At 34.1% G+C, this 20,083-nt stretch overlaps 1 protein-coding gene across 1 annotated transcript; it reads left to right on the top strand.

The window, feature by feature from the left end:
* Positions 1-3,280: 3,280 nt before the first annotated feature.
* Positions 3,281-19,233, top strand: C2H6orf58 (chromosome 2 C6orf58 homolog). Its single transcript, XM_019729458.3, has 6 exons — positions 3,281-3,825; positions 7,560-7,646; positions 9,169-9,353; positions 10,581-10,681; positions 17,244-17,482; positions 19,112-19,233. Exons 1-6 carry the CDS (start codon positions 3,525-3,527, stop codon positions 19,231-19,233), a joined length of 1,035 nt encoding a protein of 344 aa, XP_019585017.3. The 5' UTR covers positions 3,281-3,524.
* The last annotated feature ends 850 nt before the right edge of the window (positions 19,234-20,083 follow it).

Below are 20,083 nucleotides of genomic sequence, written 5' to 3'. Positions count from 1 at the left end.
TATAATGTTCTCCTCTTAATTTTCTTGATTAATGTCTGCTTATCCATGAATATTCGACAAAGAAGCCTTTCCTGAATCTTAATCTGGATAAAGTCCTTTTCTTATTTATTGCTTATATCAAGAATATAATATATATGAAAAGACTGATTCATAAAGGCAGCTTTGTTATTATGTGTCTTTGGTTTAACTACTTAATGTAAATATCAAAAACTAAAGCTAGGGAAATGGATAAAGACAATGTATAATATATAAGTAACTGATTTATTGTGTTTTTCCAATATATACAAATATTGAATCATTATATTGTACACCTGAAACTATCATAATGTCACATGACAAATATACCTCAATAATAATAAAAAAGATTACAATCATGCTCCTGCTTTGAATTCTTTGACTGATAGAAAATTTACTGAAATGATGTTAATGCTAATACAGACAATTATAAAGATAGTTTTGATGATGATGTTTTCAGAAACAGTGGAAAAAATTGAATAGATTGTAGTGTGAATATGTATAATAACTTAATTGCTGTCTCTGAAAACTATAATTTTATTGGTGAGAAAACAGTTATGGAAATTTATTTCATGAGAGATGTCTTGAAAGGGTGTTTACTGCATACAGAACATTTGTGAAGAATAGAACTTGAGTTGTTATAAAAAGTACAATAGGGTTAAGTGAAGATGAAAAAGAGAAAGATATCAAACAGAAAGAGTGAAAAGAGCAAATGGATTATTCAAAGGGACAATGAGTGAGTTATTTTTCTGGAACAGAAGAGAGTTGGACAAGGTTGAAAAGTTAACAGGTGATCAAAGTGTTGTGGTCTGAAATTGGTTAAGTGGACAACAGGGTTTAATAGAAATGATAATAATGGTAAAGGTAATCACTTTCTCACTGACAACTTTTTATCTCTAATTTCTTTATACTAACGTCACTGTTTGGTATCTTCAAAGAAAAGTCAAATATTATAATTATAGAGGTTGTGTTTATCCTATACAAGTATTTGACTTTAAAGGGAATACTTTTAAGATTCCCCCATTAAGTATGATGTTGGCAGTTGGTTTTTGAAAAGTATGTTTTATAATATATATTCATACATTAATTTTTTATAAAGATGGAATATGTATTTTTTAATTTCCAGAATTCTTGTGTTCTTGATCTAGAACATAACAACAATTTCCAATACTTCCCTTTTATATTAATGTAGTTGGAAAGTTGAATAATAAGTGATCAGGAGACTATTGGGTAAGTATGATGACAGGAGTGAAGCAGTTCAATCCTGCTGAGGGATATTTAATCTGGACCATTCTGAGAGTAAGCCATGCCCTTGACCTGCTATGAAGCAGATATTTCTAATGATGCTAATAATGGGCTTTCTAGATACACTGCTTATTAATACTGAGGTAATCATTTTCATTATGTGTAAGCAAAACCCAAATAACAGTGGTTTAAATAAGATAGAAAGTTGTTTCTCTTCTAGGTAAAATACACATGTAGGGATTCAGCAATATCTCATGGCTCCAAATTCTCTGGGACTCACACAATCTCAAGCTTTGCATTCTGGCATCCCCAACGTAGTTACCCTTTCATGTCAAAATGCAATTTTAGCCGTCACATCCACAATTCAAGCCACGCCATATAGGAGGGGATAAGAAAGTGGCATGTCCTCTTTTTCTTTAAGGGAAATGTGGACATCATTTCCATTTATGTTCCAGTGGTCAGCACTTAGTAACATGGTTACTTATTCAAGGGATACTAGAAATGTAGCCTTAATTCTTGATGTGTATCTTCCTAGCTAAAATTCTCAGGGAGAAGGAAAATTGGGAATTAACTTGGACTTTTTGCTAACAGACTGACTTGGTCTATTAGATACATAGGCACACTTCAAACTTCTTTGCAATAGAAACTTTTATTAAATGAATCATTTATATCTTTTTCAGTATATCTTTACACATTATTCTAACTCCTAATTGTATCAAGCTTCATATTTTCTGTGCAATACATTAAAGTTCTTTGTGTGTGCTTTTTTAAAAAATGAGAAGCAAGTGCCCTAATGTCATTTGTAATCTATTTTGTAATCAATGTAGGCTAGGGAACTCCTGGAAAATTTCTGTCGACGAGTATTAGTTTGGTGCAAAAGTAATTGCAGTTTTTGCAATTATTTTTAACCTTTTAAACCACAATTACTTTTGCACCAACCTAATAGTTTCATCTATAATATTATAGGCCTTCCTAACCTACTCATTAAATTCTGACAAAGATGGAGTTCCAAAATTTAACTATTCTATGTTAGCTGATATATCCTCTACGCTACCTCCAAACACTAGTTGAAAGTCTCTGTCCTTTTAAAGGAGTCCATCATTTTATAATGAAATTGTAATAAACAGGAATTTCTTTTTCTTATAATTAATTGAAACATACTATACACCTGAAATTAAAACCTGTTAGACTTTATCTTTTTCTCTAGAATCTAGAGACACATGATTCACTATGGGAGCTAATAGTCTTCATATTCAATAAACGTACTAAATAAATGTTTTAAGTTTTTTTCATAGCCTTTGGTAAGAGATAAACTAATGAGTCTCTGAAGGTTTTCAGTCGGGGACCTGTGTTCAAACACTCTCAAAGTACTAAAAGGACTCAGTATACAGACATGCTCATTGCCAGGATTCTTTACACTGATGTAGTAACGATACATAGCTGAACTTTAAAGAAAAACACGCAGGCAGAGTCTGGAGAAATGCATATATAGGTTTATATATGCTCTCTCCCTCCCATCAGAAGTCACACAGAACACAGTTTTTCCCCAGCAGTGAAAATGAAGCAATGTGTGTGTGATGTTTTTGAGCACAAGTCGCCATTAGCAACACAGTGCCCATGCTGTGTATTGGGGACTGGTCAGGTAGGCATCCTCGGTTTCCTAGGGGTTGGTCACATATGAAAATTTCAGACTTAAAAGGAAAGCAGGTGTTTAGTGAAAACCATATTGATCGCAAGCGACTCACCCTTGTCATTTAACTGTTGACTTGGAATTTTGAGAGCTAAGGACACAGATGCTAGCCAAGGACCAACCTGACAAGCAGGTTTGCTTTTCATGATAGCAGCCACAGACCTGCTAAGTAAATTCTTTTCTGCAAAGGTAAATAAATGCCCGTATCTTTAAAGTTCCAGATAAATAAGGTGAAGATATACATGCAAGATTGTACTTAATTTAATAGGCATAAAAATACAGTGTAAATATAACAACCATTTCCTAGGAGTATTTTCAATATTTAGTCACTCAACATTAAAATTCTTGATAGCTTTTCAAAACTGTCATGTAAACAGAAAACTCTGTTGATAATGTTATTTAACAAATTAGGTAACCTATTTTCTTTGAAAGAGATTTCTTATCCATACTTTATTGTTTCCACGAAACAGAACAGTGTTGTTATGTTTGGTGTATAATAAGCAAATAAATCCCATGACTTCCACCTTTTCCCAATAAAAGCCCTGCCACAATCTCAATCCCCAGTTTTGGCACAATGGCTTTCCTACCTCTCTTGGCCTGCGTACTAGTTGGCTGCTTTTCTGTTTCTTTAGCAGAAGCATCCAATCTCTCAGATCTGTATCCTCCGCTGTGGAAGGAGAGTCCTGGTCAGTTCAGTGACTACAGGATGGAGAACGGAAAGTACGTTATTGACCCTTGGGTATACCCTGAGAGGATGGGGATATACAAAATCCTACTGAGCCAGACAGCCAGATATTTTGAAAAATTTGCTCCAGGAAATGAACAAAATATATTGTGGGGGTTGCCTCTGCAGCATGGCTGGCAATACAGTACAGGTAAGAATGACTCTTGTTTTCATTCTAATGATCTACCAATATAACCACAAAGTAATGTGGGAAATGGGACTCTGTATATACTACACAATGTTTTTGAAAATTGATTATTTACTTTTCCCTCCTTCACCCACGTAACCATTATTTTTCTCCTTCTTCTTCTCCTTCATAAGTCGTTCTTTCATGTGTTGCCTGTTTTGACTAGAAATGGCAATGAAGCCTACAGTATAGTCACTGAAACAGAAAAGACTTCGTATCTAATCTATTGAGCATTCTACAAGGATTTATCAAACTTTACCTACTAGGTGCCAGACCCAATCCTAAGCACCAGAATGAACAAAAACAGTTAAGATGATATACATTAAAAACAGAAAGTGATGCCAAATTAGTTTGAATTCCTTGAAGTTCCAATTGTGATTACCTAGACATGGCGACTAGGGTGATGACATGGAGTGGCACTTGTTCATAACGATTTTTCTCTGCCCGTGATTTACTGCTTTTGAAAATAAAGTACATTCCAGTGTTTAGAGAGAAGATATGTTTGTACCAAAGATTCATAAATTAAAAGATATTTTTGCTCTGGCTGACAGAAACAGCTTATGAAAGAGAGTAGTGCTTCTTGCCCACTCCATACTGATAATAACACGAATAAGGAAATTGGTTCTGTTCTAATGGAAAAGATATAGGGAGATCAAAGTTTATCTGCAGTCTGAGCAGGGGTCACATGCAGGAGCTACTGAGGTTGGCAAGCCATCCACCTTTTTCAGGGGTGTCTTGAGACTCAAACCTACTCCTATTTATCTGTCTTCCCTTGGAGTAAAAAAGACCGTGGTCCAGGAGGAATCATGAATGTATAGTTCACTATGAGAAGCATGTCGGCCTCAGGGTGCCTGCAGGCCGGTGGTAGTTGGAGGCTGAATGAGCAGGCAGATTAATGCCCTTCTTACTCTCTCATTACACTCACTCATTAGGATCAAGTCTTACTCAACTCACCTAGTGATGGACTTATATGAGACCAGCATTTTCAAGGGCAGTGGGTATGCGAGGGGTACAAATAAATATTTCAGACAATTTTCCTGTCATCAAAGACCTCACAACACATTTGGTACATGAAAGATAGCAAAAATTAAACTGGAAACAATAAATAACAATTATTGGATAAAAGTTGAAAGTGCAAAATAAGAAACAGAGTGAAGTGAGTTGGAGTAATTAGAAAAAAAATGGATTTGAATCAAGACTTGAAATGTGCACAGAATTTCACTGGGAAAATAGAAACAAAATCTTCCAGAAAATAGAAGAATAAGAGAAAGTCATGGCTCTCAGGCTTGACTGCACATTGAAAATAACTGCTTAATTAAAAAAACAAAACAAAAAACAATTTCTAGGTACACCAGTAGAAATTCTATTCTGATTTAATAATATGAGAAATTAAGCTAAAAGACAGAGCTTGGAAACAGCATGGCATAGGTATATGTGATTGAGTGTAAGGTGTGTTAGAGTGAGTATGAGTGTGTGTGTGTGTGTGTGTGTGTGCGCACGCGTGCGCTAAAGAAAGGGTCAAAAAAGAAAGAGAAGATACAGAGAGAAGGATTGAGGGGGAGGGTGTCTTTGGGGGTTCAATGAGAGATGAAATTAAAACAAAATATTTACTGATATTTAGGAATTAATGCTATTGGAATATTGGGTAAATTTAGCTTAGGGTTTGGGTTCGAAGTTTTAGGTGATAAAAAAACTTTAGGTTCTTGAATCAGTATGATTTTACTAAAAGTGTTTTCATCAGTCTGTTGAGAATTTTGGCTTACATAGATTTTTTAAAAGGCATTTATATCATTGGGTCAAGCTGAGATAGTGCAAAGATAATCCAGATCTGAAATGAAGAATCTGGATGAGTGAATGTCCATGGTGAGAGCTAGAAAGAGTCTTCAAAGGAAGAAATGACAGGACATGGGTTCAGATTGGAACAGAGGAAAAGGAGGAGCTGAGGTTGATGAAATGAAAGAATGCAAAATTTTATTCATCTGACAGAAACAGAGATATTTAACGTTTCATGAGTATCAAGATCAGTGTACAATTACAGCCATGTTGAGTCGGAGTTGAGAAGAAATCAAACAGGATATATGCTCAAGTGTGTGTTTTGGTCTAAAGAATAATTGCTATCAAACATTACGGTGATATTTGAAGGTGTCATACGGGGTGAACTCTTTGAGAGAGTAAGTGAAATCAAAAGATAATGGAGTCATGGGAAGAGGAGGCAAAGCAACCCCGAGGAAATGAAAGAGAAGAAACAGAGGAGAAGGGTTTTACAGACTTATCTTTAATTTAGCAGTCTGAGGAATAATCAATATGAAAAATTCACACTTCTAATATTCATACAGGTTAATAGCATTGACAAGTTTTTCGTCAATCATTGCTTTAAGAATGATCAGCTTAAGGAAAGCAGAGTGATAAAGAACAATAAAAGAAAAATAAAAGAACTGAAGATATAAATGGAAAAGAGATGAGCAGAACACACACACGCACACAAAATGAAGATGGTGAAATTGTAGAAAAATGAAAGGAAAAGGAAGTGAGTACATAAGAGAAGGGGTAGAAACAAAAGTAGAAGCAGCATATTGGTCAGTAGAGGCTTGAGGGCAAGGGAGTAGTGGGAGAGGTAAATGAGAATGAGTCCTTGATTTACTTAGGTGGAAGCCAAGGAAAACAGGAAGTTAGCAGGAGTGGAGAGAATAAGTTGCAGATGAGTAAGGTAAGAGACTAAAAACGTAAAACAAAACAAAAAGCTGTATTGGGAGCAACGGTTGAAAAGGGGAAGGACAGTATGACAAAGAATCAAAAGGATGAACAAAGGATTAGCAAGGGAGATGGGAAAATGACACAAAATAAACCTGAAAAGTCAGAGCGGGATTAAAAAAATTATCAGTTGTCATTCCGTGAGGAAAAGAAAGACTAAACTCATGGGAAGAAACACTTTTCATGCTTTTTCTCACATGATATGCAACCTTATGATTTAGTTAATATTATATCCCCATTTTATAGATGAAGAAACTAAGGCTAAATGGGAAGTTACTTAGCAAAGGTTGACCTAAGAAATGACATCAGGAATTTAGTTTGATAATAGGCCTCTCTTATTCTGTGTGCATATTGCTTCTCTAATTTTGAAGGGAAGAAGAGAAAGTAGTAGAAAAGAGAATAATTACAAAAGTGAATACTATTCAAGACAGATAATTGAAAAGTGAAAAAATGTAGTGATATTAGAGAAAGGAAAATAAATTCATTCAGAAATGAGAAATGAAGGATACAAAGAATGATCAGACATAAATATAAGTCATCAGAAGATAAATGTTTGAACAGACTGTTGGTTGCCAGATGGGAAGGGGCTTGGGGGCGTTGGGTGAAAAAGGTGAAGAGATTAAGAAGTACAAACTGGTAGTTACAAAATAGTCACAGGGATGTAAAGTACAGCACAGGGAATGTAGTCAGTAATGTTGTAACAAGGTGTCAGCTGGGTATTAGGCTTATGGGTGGGAGGATCATTTTGTAAGTTATGTAAACGTCTAACCACTATGCTGTACACCTGAAACTAATATAATATTAAATGCCACCTGTAATTGAAAAAAAATGATAGAGAAGATAAATATTTGTGCATCTTTCCAAACAAAACACACCTAATCAAGTGACAATAAGAAGCAGTTTCAACATTTGCATAATAAATAATCTGTGCATCCTCTCTCTTCTAGGCAGATTGGCTGATCCCAGCCACAGGACAGACTGTGGCTATGAATCTGGAGATCATTCGTGCATCTCTGTGGACAGCTGGTGGGCTGGTAGGTTCATTTAAATAGCAAAATAAATGGTAACTGTCATAAGTATTCAGTGTAAATTCTTAGGGACAGAGACAAAACAGTAACAGTACTATTCCTGTGTTAAAAGAAATCTACCCACCATGTACCTTGTGGCCTTCATGTCACATTCTAGGATTTTACAGCCACAATATCAATAACTATTCCATAGGGCATATTCTACTTTTCATAGAAGGACTGAAACAAGGAACTGCAAAGGACGATGGCCTCTGACAGACAAGCAATGGCAGTCAGGTGGGAGGTCCCACTAGTGATGGGGAGTCTGCAGGATGGGGAAGAATGAGAAATGAGAGAACAATAAACTAGTATTTTTTCTCATTTTGTTTAGACCAAATGTGTTTAATTTTTAAATTTGTAACTATATCAGAGATTAACCAACCACAATTCATTTTACCAGCCAATAATCTAAGGTTTGGGGTATTTAATACTAAAATAATCAGAAAGTATTTTCTAATTCTTTTATTTTATTTAGTGTTTTCATAATGAAATTAATCTACACCCAATTTCATAGAGACATTTTCCAATAATTAGAAACAGGACCACATTAAACTTCACTTTCTTGGGGTGACACTCATCATGTACATCTTTACATATTTTTTTTCTAATATGACCATGGTTCTTTTCAAAGACCCACAAACAGTCATGGCCACAGGTTTAGAATCAAGTTTCTTTATTCTCAGATTGACTAAGTACTTTGCGGTATCAACCTGCTACACTGGGCGTGGGACTGCAGTCACAAATGCGAGTATATGATGAAGAATGTCCTGCATCACCAGTGAGAATCAGTATAAGCTTTACAGCCAACTGCATTATAATGTCTACATCTAAGGGAATAGGGTACACATAGAGAAAAATAAGAAAAACTTAGTTCATTTTCAATTTAATTATCTGAAGTTCTATTGTCAACACTTATCCAACATTTTTACTTTAAAGACCTACTGTAAGTCAAGAACTTTGTAATATCATGGTTGCACACTAAACTTGGTTAAATACAATACAAAATACCAATGCTATAACCACATTAAAATATTTTAGAAAATAATCCCATTTGATGGTGGAACCTCAGTTAGAAATGTAGTATCATTCTGTGTACAAGTAGATACCTATCTTCCTTTTTACTTAATACTTTGAAAAATGAATATTACCAAATCCATTAAAATTACTTTTAATTTTAAAATATCGTCAACTATTTAACTTATATTTACATATGATTGTGGGGTTATTAACAGAAACACGTTAAAGTTGTATATATATATATTACATACATATATGTATATAGGTATATAAATGAACATACATGAATATATATATATATATATATATAGTATATGCACTCTTTATGGCGATTTTCAATTTTTTTGCAGTATTTTTATATATTTCTGGATCTGTGAGTTTTTTTCTTAATGGTTTATAGATGAGTTAAAAATATCCTCTATCACATTGGTTATATTGTACTTGTGGTAATAACAGTACTTTGCTCTTACAGACATGAATTACTTTCTCTGTGCATTACCCTTCTTTGCTGCGGTGGATTCTGGCATAATGGGGATATCACCAGACCAAGTTATGCTTTTGCCACCACACAAGGATCAGGCAAATTTTTGTCTTACTGTTGCTACTTGTCGGTCATCCTTCCCTGAGATGATGAGAAAGTGGAATACCTTCTACCAGGTTTCTTTTTTAAGTTTTGTAATTTATTCTCTTAGGTGGTGGTAAGATAATTTCTTTTTTTGTTTAATGCTTTGTCTAAGTTTTGTGTGTATAATAGAATATTTCCCAAAGTATAAAAATGTAATTTTTTGGTAAATTATATTAATATTATTACATTGCAGCAGGGCATTGCGTGTCATTAACATACTCTAAGCCAATACAGAATTAATATAAAATCTATCCACTCATCTCACCCTAAATAAATTATATGTAAATGTGATAACTCACTGGATATCTCACTGAATGAAAAGATTATTCTGGTTAATTAAACCTTCAGGTCAACCAAAGGATAACTCTTGGGAGAAATATGATTATGGAGGTATTTTTTAAATCAATTTAAAATTTTAAAACATTTTTCAGTTAAAGTTGACATTAAATATTATGTTAGTTTCAGGGGTACAGCCTAGTGGTTAGACATTTTTATAACTTATAACATGAGCCCCCAATAAATCCAGTACTCAGCTGATATCATATGTAGTTATTACAACATTATTAATAATATTCCCTATGTTATACTTTACATCCCTGTGACTACTTTGTAACTGCCAATTTGTATTTCTTAATCCCTTCACCTTTTTCACCCAGTCTCTCAACCCCTCAATGTTGGTTTTAGGATTGGTTTTAAACAATTAAATTATTTAAACTGAATTAATAAATGATCACATACAGGTAGAAGTAACAATTATGGGACAATCAAAACCGAATATTCAATGACCAAAACAAAATACATTGGTTAAGCATAGACATGAAACAGGATCAATGCTGAAAAGACAGATTTACTCGTTCTATAATTTATTAGCTCATTATTTTAGATATGCTTAAATAAAGTATTCTAATCATTTCCCCCTTTTCTTAGCTTTAAACTTTTGTGATAATTTCAACTACGGGAATAGAGAAAAAAATGATAAAAAATAAAATCCTCCTGGCCAGTATAAAATACTGACTGTTGGGAAAATATTTGCAGTTCATTTCTTATAGATGCACTTAATATTACTACTACTAATAAATAATTATTATAGTCTTTACAGAATGTCGGTCACTCATGGCTTACACAAATTAATTCTTAGAAACAAAATTGTCTTCTCATGTAGAATATTGCTAAATTGTAAATGTGAACAAGATTAAATTGTAGGGAGAGGAATCATTATAGCTGCTCAAACTTAAATCACTTTCTCCTCTTTGCAACAGCACTTGAAGTCACCTTCTAGTAGCTTTGAGGACTTGTTGAAGTACTTATGGGCTGCACATTCCTTCACCTTGGAAAATCTTCACAAAACATTTGAAGATAGGTAAGAATGGATCCCAAATCATTTTTATTTAATATGGCAAATAATTTTGGGTTTTATTTATGCTTTTTATTCTTCTCCTAAAGTGACTGTCTACCTTCCTATTAAATAATATATCTAATCACTGGGATATTTAATGATGAGATGTGAATATTTTAGTATGATCAGGCTTAAAAAGTGTTTTGTGAAGAAGGGGAAAAATTTTGAGAAGAAAAATCTCATACCAACCAACCAACCAACAAATAAAACATGCAACCAATTTCTCTCTATTGAAAAAAAAGAAAAGAAATTATATTCATTATTTTGATCACAGACATATAATAGGTATATACTTGTTGGGGGGGGGAATCAACCAGCATCAGGGTTAGCATACAAAATAGCCTAGAAGACTATTAAGTCACTTCAAATGTAAACCTGGGGGTATTATCTACCTAGATATAATGGTGTAAAAATAATTTGATCACAAGTATATAAACCAAAAAAAATGAATAAATTTTCTGATATTATTAGAAGCACTTTCTTCACTAATTATAACAAAATATTGTTGATTTTTGTTAACTAATTTTATGTCCTAAAATTCTACCTTTCTTACCTGCTCTTCTATTTAGGTGTGATCAAATGACCCTTCTAAGAGAATTTTTAAAATAGCTGCAATTTCTCAAGTACAATAAATAAAAGAAATTTCACCAAGTATTTTAATGTAATATCTCACTTCAAAATAACTTCTTTCTGTAGATTATGATTACGCAACTGAGCTGTTTAGTCATTTGCCTAACATCTTACAGCTAGTGAAGGGCAGGGCTAGCATTTACATTCCTGTGACTTCATAGCCCGTCCTCTCACACTGCACTGCCTTCAATTTACTTTCAGAGGTCAATATCTGACAAGATATTGAAAGCTATTGAACATTAAAAATATGCTTTTACCTTTTCAATGTATGGTCATGCATTGCTTGGTGACAAGTTCTTAGAAATATATCATTAGGCAATTTCATCGTTGGGCGAACATCATAGAGGTACAAACTTATAATAGATGGTATAGCCTACTACACATCTAAGCTATATGGCGTACGTAGCCGATTGCTCCTAGGCTACAAACTTGTATAGCATGTTACTGTACTGAATACTGAGGGCAATTGTAACACAATGGTATCTGTGTATGTAAACATATCTAAACCACATGAGATTAAATCAACACAAGAGAAAATGATGCAATCAAGAGACCTTGTAAACATAAGACGTATGAGACTGCCGCCTGAGTAACACCAAATACCGTTTTACAGCAAACTTTTGTTAATAAGTAGAAAGAGTACACTGTTGCAACGAAAGTATAGTATACATAAACCAATAATGTAGTTGTTTATTATGAATACCAAGTCTATACTGTACATAATCATATGTTATTCTTTTATATGACTGGCTGTTTACACCAGCATCACCACAAACACGTGAGTAATGCATGGCACTATGACCCTACAATGGCTATGCCATCACTAGGCAATAGGGATTTTTCAGCTCCATTATAACGTTGAGGGACTACCATCCTACATGCGGTCCGTCATTGACAGAAATGTTGTTATGCGATACATGACTGTATAATGAAGCAGGAACAAATGAAGCAAAATAAAATATAAGATTCACTTTCCTTTGAAAGAATCTTTCAATTCTAAGAAGATATAAACCACAGAGGCCATCACTTAACTGAACAAAGTGTGCATTCATGCTTCTTTACCTTCTCACTCAAGTAGGTTAGAGGGCAGGTGAGTGAGCAGTGCCTCCCTGCCCTAGGTGTCAGAACAGCAGGTAAACTGTTAGCGGAGTATTCCTGCAGCTGCTGGTATCTACTTCAGAACTCTTCAGAGACCCGTCCTTCCTTCCTTCCTTCCTTCCTTCCTTCCTTCCTTCCTTCCTTCCTTCCTTCCTTCCTTCCTTCCTCCCTCCCTCCCTCCCTCCCTCCCTCCCTTCCTTCCTTCTTTCCTTCCTGCTTTCCTGCATGCCTCCCTTTCTTACTGCATTCCTCCCTTCCTTCTTTCCCTTTTTCCTTTCTTTTTCTTTATTTTATATCCTGAACTCAGGTATACCTCCAAATTTTTATTTGGATTATTTTTAGTTTGTATATTATCTGCTTCTTATATGCCAATGATTTAATGAGTCAAATGGTTCTATGAGGTTTGGCCATCCATTCCATCAAAAATGTATAAATAAATAAAACAGCCATATCTAGAGAGAATACCACTATAGCCACTTATGATGGGTATTTCTAAAAAAAATTTATAACTCATTGACTTTCATTTTTAGGTATTATCTTTTGTATCACTACTACAGAAAATTACCATTTAGTTCACTCCATCCTTACTTCACACATATTTTCCCTACCTCTCATTTTCTCTGTATAGTTGTTTAGTGATTTTGGTTAGGTCAATATTTAGTGCTTACATTATTTTAACTATTATCAGTATTCACATCTTGGTAATGTACTAAGCTGATTACCTTTACTTTTCCTCATCAGTTAATTCCCATTATTAGAGTTGATAATTCTCTTGTGTTTTTGTTTGTTTTCCATTGTACACAATACTAATTACTTCACATTGGCAACCTAGAAAGTTTCTTCTCAAGATGTTCAAAAGCATCACGAATTGTGTCAATTTCCTCATCTTAAAGAGGTTTTTTTCAGAGCCATTGACTGTTCCAATCTGCCCAGGTGGCCAGGTATAATCCTCAGGTACCTACCACCACTTGGGGATTTTGTTTGCCTCTTTTTTTGTGGAATCACTCATTTCTAGTATTCCATGTCTTTGGTTAAGACTCACATGCCAGTGGATTCAGAGCTGTTATGTAAGAAAAAAAATATATATATAGGTGATTTGCATGTATTAAGCTATCCTTATTCTACCACGGTTTTTGACTGAGGCTTTACATGAGTACAGAAAGTACTCATGAGTACAGAAAGTAGGCTGGTAATACTTGAGGTTTTTGAAGGCTTATCTCCATTACTTTTTAGCTTGACATTTGCTGTTGAGAACTCTGAAACCAGTCTGATTTCTGAGCTTTTGTAAGCTTTTTCTCATTTCTTTTTTCCCCTTCAGTTTGTTATTTTGTTTCGGTATCTCTTATCCATGTTAGAGCCTTTTCTCGTGTGTTTGGTAAAACCTGGATATCTACTTATACTTAAAAAGAGGCACTTTCATGAGTGAGTGACATTTTTCTACTATGAACACCTCTCGAGAGTAATGTTGCTGAGTCGTTTAACTAGGAGTCTTTAGCATCAATCCCTTTATCTTCTCTCTTTAGTCAGTCAGTTTTCCAAAGGAGACACTTTCACCTACTTTAAAAGTGAAGGTCTGACTGCCAATATTTTTAAAGTCAAAAGAGGGAAGGAAGGAGGGGGTAGGAGTGAGTCTTAGTATCCAGTGTACTATACTATATTCACGTCTATCCCGCTTTCAATGTGGTGTCCCTACCTTCAACTGGGACTAGTTCACTCAGTTCCGGGACCCTCTGCTCTATTCTTCAAGTGTGAGTAGTTACCCCATTTGGAGTTTGGGAGGGAAACTTTGTACATGATTACTTCTTCAACATACTTTCAAACGATCACTCTTGATTTTAGCAAACTTCCTTCAGCTGGAGAGTCCCACTCAGTCTTTATTTGGGAGATACTGTACAAATTACATTAAGATTATTTCTTAGCTTTTCTCTGGTTGCTTAGGATTTAGTTTTATGACTATATTAAATCTTCTCTGATTTGTTCTATTTGATTTCCAGACTCCAAAATTTTGTAACTCCTGCCTCCCCTCCTATTTTTCCAATCCTTCTGAATTTATGCTTTAGTGTCATCATTTTAACGGGGATTTTGCAGCAGGTAGTAAGAGTTGATAGAGTTATAAAAATCAGCATTTTCATTCAAAAGTTCTCATTATTTCTTTAATTGAAATAACTTCCTTCTGCTGTTTTTTTTTCAATAGTTTTATTTCAGTGTTGTCTATTTATATTACAGACAAATTTATAAATTTATTACTAACTGTGTTTAAGAATAAAAGCTTTTAATCAATTCATGTCACCTGAAACTTAGGAAATAGGACTCCAGCCAAATGGAATTCTTCTGACACCTTATGTTGATGGAAGGTGAATCTTTTAAGGATTACTAAGATGGAAGATTTAAAATGCTTGTTTATGTGCCTTCTGATTTCTCCAGTTCTAAGAATTCATTTGGGAGGTTTTACGCTACTGATTACTCCTTGAAAAAGAGTAACAATGTAGAGGTTAAGATCTTGTGCTTTGAGGACAAACATCTGATTCCATTTGACCTGGGGATCCCAACAGTGACAAACTCAGTTTTTTCATCCTTAAATCTATAATAATAATAGTATATACTACATGGGGTAGTTTTGAGGATTGAGAAAACCATGCCTCATGCTTAACATACCACTGGAACATGAGAAACTTTAAAATATAAAGTAACTATTATCATCATGACAAAAAGCAATAGAGGACAGTAGTAAAGAACATGAGTTTTAAAACCAGATCAACAGGATTAAAATCCTGGTTCTGCGGTCTGTTTTGTGTGGCCCTGTATTTCGTTTATTTTTTTTCTCCTAAGACTGTAGCACAATTGACAACCACTAAACCTCAGTGTCACACAACAGTGCGCTTTTCTGACTCATGCATCTGAGGTTGAGCTGGGCGGGTCTGCTGATCTCTCCTGGGCTCATGTAACACTGGCTGATTCTGATGGTCCCCACAGGGTTGCGTGGGGAAGCTCACCTCTGCTCCAGTTGTCTCTAATCCTCCATCGGGCAAACCTGGATGTTTTCTAGAGTGATGACAGCATGTCAAGACAGAGAAACTAAATTGTGAAACATATTTCAAGCCTATGCTGTGTGAAGTTGGCTAATATCCTATTGACCAAATCAAATCATATGGCTGAGCCAGGAGCAGGAAATTATGCTTCCCTTTTTCCCCCTTCCCTCCCCACTGTAGCAGGGAAGGAGTACCAGAAAATTACATGTTTGGGGCCATGTTTGCAATCTACTATATGCTGGGGAACTTCCTTAAAACTCGTGTGTTATTTTCTTTAGGTAAAAAATATACTAGGGCTTTTTAAATTTATATGAAACCATACTGAACTCTGTGTGGTCTACATATCTTAAATAAAACTCTGTGGTCTTGGATCCTAAGATTGCTGGTGTATGTATATCTATATTTTAAGTTAAAATGAACCTTTAAGGTATCTTTTTATCTTTTTACTTGACCACATCTCAACTGACATTAGATAAATTGTTAAATAATATGTTCAATTAAATCATTTGAAAGGCTTCTGTTGAATTTCACTTCTGCTCATTTGCCCTCTGTGTCTTGAACTGGTGCTCTCATGTCTTTCTTCTCTCCTAGTGTTGCTGTCTCTTGGGAGTTTAGTGCATTGTTACTAGGGCTTTGTGGCCATTGCTCAAAATCCTTATGAATTCACATGTCCTTTTATCCTTTCATAGTCAGCTGTGATGTGACTAAAACTAGTCAACTCTGAATCCAAGCCAAACTCTTCTTTCATCAAGGGTCCACTGAACCCACTGTTCTACTTCTGGGTGCTGGAGTCAGGGAGGAGCCCACATGCATGGGAGCCAAACAGAGCAAGATTTCTCCTCTGGGTTATGTTATGGCTTGACCTGACAAACATAATGCAAGCATTTTCTACGTAATGGACTCTACATATGTGCTGTGGAAATAGAAATTAGAATATAGTATAATGAGAAAACAAACTTTAAATGTATGAATGATATGGTGCTATGGGAATATAAAGGAGGAAGAAACAGCCGATTGCACCTCTGGTGAGATGAAAAACTTTGTGAAGTTGTGACATCTATGATATAACTTGAAAGAAAATGTAGCTGGTGAGCAACACAAGGAGTAGACAACATTTCAAAGGGAAAGAGTCTGTTGAAAAAACTGCAAGTTGCTCAGCATGCTTAGACAGCTAGCTGATGGGGCCAGGAGCCATGAATTACATGCATAGTTATAAAATAATTTACTACACCCTCAACCTTACTATAATAATTTGTCTCCCAAATATGTATGAGAGTTTGGTTTCCTAGAAGACTTCATCCAGTAGGAAAAACCTATGTATTTAAAAATTAGACAAGAAAAATCACACATCTGTTTTTCTACAATGCTCAATTTTTTAGGGGCCTCGTGACTTCAGGAAATCAACAGTTTTACGAAGGATATCTGAGTCTGGTAAAAAATTCTGCCTTGGTACCTTTGATTTGTATCTGCACATTTCTAAAGAGTATTACTTAGTCATAGTTATTATATAATATGCAAGGATAAGATATCTTATTAAAAGTGATAAAAACTCAAAATAAAAAATAAATAATTGATTGGATGGTCCTTTCCAAAATTAAAATTTAAACTACCTATATTTGTATCTTCAAAGGTAGGAGCACAGCCGACACATTCTAAAACTAAGAAATACATTCTTAGTTTGTTGGCAGAAGATGATGTTTCTCTAGGAAATGAGGCTGAAATTTTGAGTGGACTAATTATAAGTGTACATATTTTCACTTGTCTTTTAGGTTGGAATATTATTCTGAACCAGAAGTACGTTTTGGAAAAAGTTGGACTGAGGCTGTAAAATATATAGGTGTAGTCCGGTTTCCTACAAACTTGACTTTAACATATGAATTCCAGAAGTGTGTGCCACCACGAATGCTTGTTGATGGGGACAGAGCCCCTTTCATCAGTGACTTTACTGAACTTCAGAATGGAGTCCTATTTGGTTTAAATCTTCTTTATGAAGTGGATGACTCTACAGGTAAGGATCTTATGAAAAATACCTTGAAGAGAATCAATATTACATTAAATTGATAAAGGAAAAAATAACACATACTTTCAAAGAAAGTCATGATTTCCTATAGGTATCCATTTTACACATTTTGATCCTTCCACTCATGGTCTGTCCTTTCTTATGAGTCCTTACTGACCCATAAGCCAACAAATTACTGCAAGTCTACTTTTTTTCATCTATAAATGCAGACTTATATTTTGTTGTTGTTGTTATAATATTACATCTTTTCCCCTCCTTATTTAAGGCTCTTAAGTTTAGAAAAAATAAAGGAATCTCAAAAGAAAACCTGCCATAATTAATGGGAAAACTAGCAAATTCACTTATATGAACTCCTTTTATCCAGCCTTACTAGTCATGGAAGAAATATTCTGCTCTATCACCTCAATTGTAGGATTTCCTAGTGAAAAACAAAGGAACCTATAATTGTGTGTTTGAATTACCACATTATCCCAATTTTCCAGCTATGGCAGTGAACTAAGCTTAAAACATAACTAAAATATTAGTATTTTTTAAACAAACAAGAAAATCTGAAAGCTATAAAAGATATAAAAGTAAAGTAAAAATAAATACAATAAATATATGATTTGAAATCTTATTTGTATTTCTAAGACTAACAAGTACACCCAAACATTTTAAAGACTTCATGCAATTGATTTTTCTTGCTCTAGTAACAGTCCAATATTTTACTGAGAAAGAAATAGAGGCTTTGTAAATTTAAATAATTTCCCAGCTGGTAAAAATTGCATCCTGGCTGTATTACTTTAAAGCCTGTACTCTTTCTCCTTAACAAATCATACCACATACTGAAATCTATATTCTAGGATAGTTTGAAACCTGGTGTCAGCACTTTGCTGTTGTTGGATATGTCAAGGTGGAACTGACTCAATATTAATCAAATCTAAAAATTTTAAACTAATCTAACTTCCTCATTAGTCTAGAAAGGGTCTTAGGACTTTAACAGATTAGCTCTAGTCAACTGAGAAACATGAGCCAATGCTCTCACCCACCAATCAGGTAACATGCAACCACTACATGGAGAGGAGGAAAAGATATTTATGAAAATTAAATGGAGATTAAGCCTTATCCTCCCATCTCCAAAGAGTCTAGGAAGAAAAAATAAATAAACCTGGGACAAGGAGTTCTGGATACATCCAAACCGCTACCTCTTGTACATTAACAGATCTAACCTAAGTATTTCTGTGCTTCAAAGGTACGGCCAGTGATACTCAAGAAAGCTTTCAAGAAATTACATTTTTTGTCATAAAACTCTGAATTAAGGTTCCTGTTCTTTCCAACCCACTATTATCTAACAATTTCTATAATTTGTGTTATTTTGTTATGTAGAAAATGTTACTTTACTGTTATATGAATTTACGATCTTTGAATGTGTTTGTTCACTTTACCCAGTTTTCTGCTGAGTTACTTAATTTTTCTTACTGGTTTTTATATGAAGAGTTGGTCAATTGATTTTAAATTTAAAAACATATATGTGTAATGAACAATATTTGTATGTAAAATACATAGAATTGTACTTAAAATAAACATTTTTAACAATTGGGCTTAAATTTACTTGTAAAATTTTTATATCTTTTCCAGGGTCACTATCTTTGACTATATGGAAAATTTTAATGAGGACACAAGCTGCAAGAAAGGTAGTTCTAGAGGTTTTAAAAATAATTCTTGAAAACTACAATTCAACATTTCTTGGAAATGATTAATAAATTAACAATGAACTATTCTAATTTGTGGCACAACAGCAATTTCAAAATTCAACATGATCGTAACCATATATTTTTCTTGTTTCTGTTGTTTTTGATTTATGCTCATTTGTTAGGATTTTGTCCATGCATTCCTAATTTTAAATTCAAATTAATGCTATGATTATTTTGCTCAAGTAATAATTCTTGACTTTTAAATTTATCAATATAAAATGTTTAAGATCTAAAGAAGATTGTATTAAGCTATTATAAAATATTGAGAAACTAATAAACAGACATTAAACTTGTATGACTTTTTTGTTGTTATCCTATGTAATCTAATTTCATGAAATTTAGGGCAATATATCTTGCTGATTTATAACCCAAACCCAGAACATTGTAAAAGAAAATACTTAATGTAAATTAAAAATTTAAAACTCATAAAACTGAACTGGCGAGTAGATACTTAACTGATTTGTCAGTTTTTTTGTGTGCCTTTTCACTGGTCACAAGTTTATAGCAATTACATACTAAGTTTCCTCTCCTTTGGTCCATATGTAATAATGAATGCTTAAGGGTCAAGTGTGCCAAAGAGATCTGACACAAAGCTTTCATATGAAGGTTTTCCCAGGGCTTTATCACAGACTAAGTCCACTCACTAAGTGTAGTAAAGAAAAAAAAAAAATTAGATAAATCGGTTTGAAAGTAGGAAAAGATATAGTTTTCCTACTGGAGTAGGAAAGATATAGTTTAAATCTCAGCTCTATTTCTTTCCAGAGTGAACTCTCAGGTTGTCTGCAGTATTCTCTGTTGCAGTGATATAAAGAAAGGTGAACAAACAAATATTTTACAGTAACAAAAGAGTGGTCTT

The sequence above is a fragment of the Rhinolophus sinicus genome, chromosome 2 (assembly GCF_057876585.1).
Source record: "Rhinolophus sinicus isolate RSI-liver-muscle chromosome 2, RSI-T2T, whole genome shotgun sequence".
NCBI classification, from domain to species: domain Eukaryota; kingdom Metazoa; phylum Chordata; class Mammalia; order Chiroptera; family Rhinolophidae; genus Rhinolophus; species Rhinolophus sinicus.
Note: the sequence above shows the minus strand (reverse complement) of the source record. Positions and strands in the feature narration are given on the sequence as shown.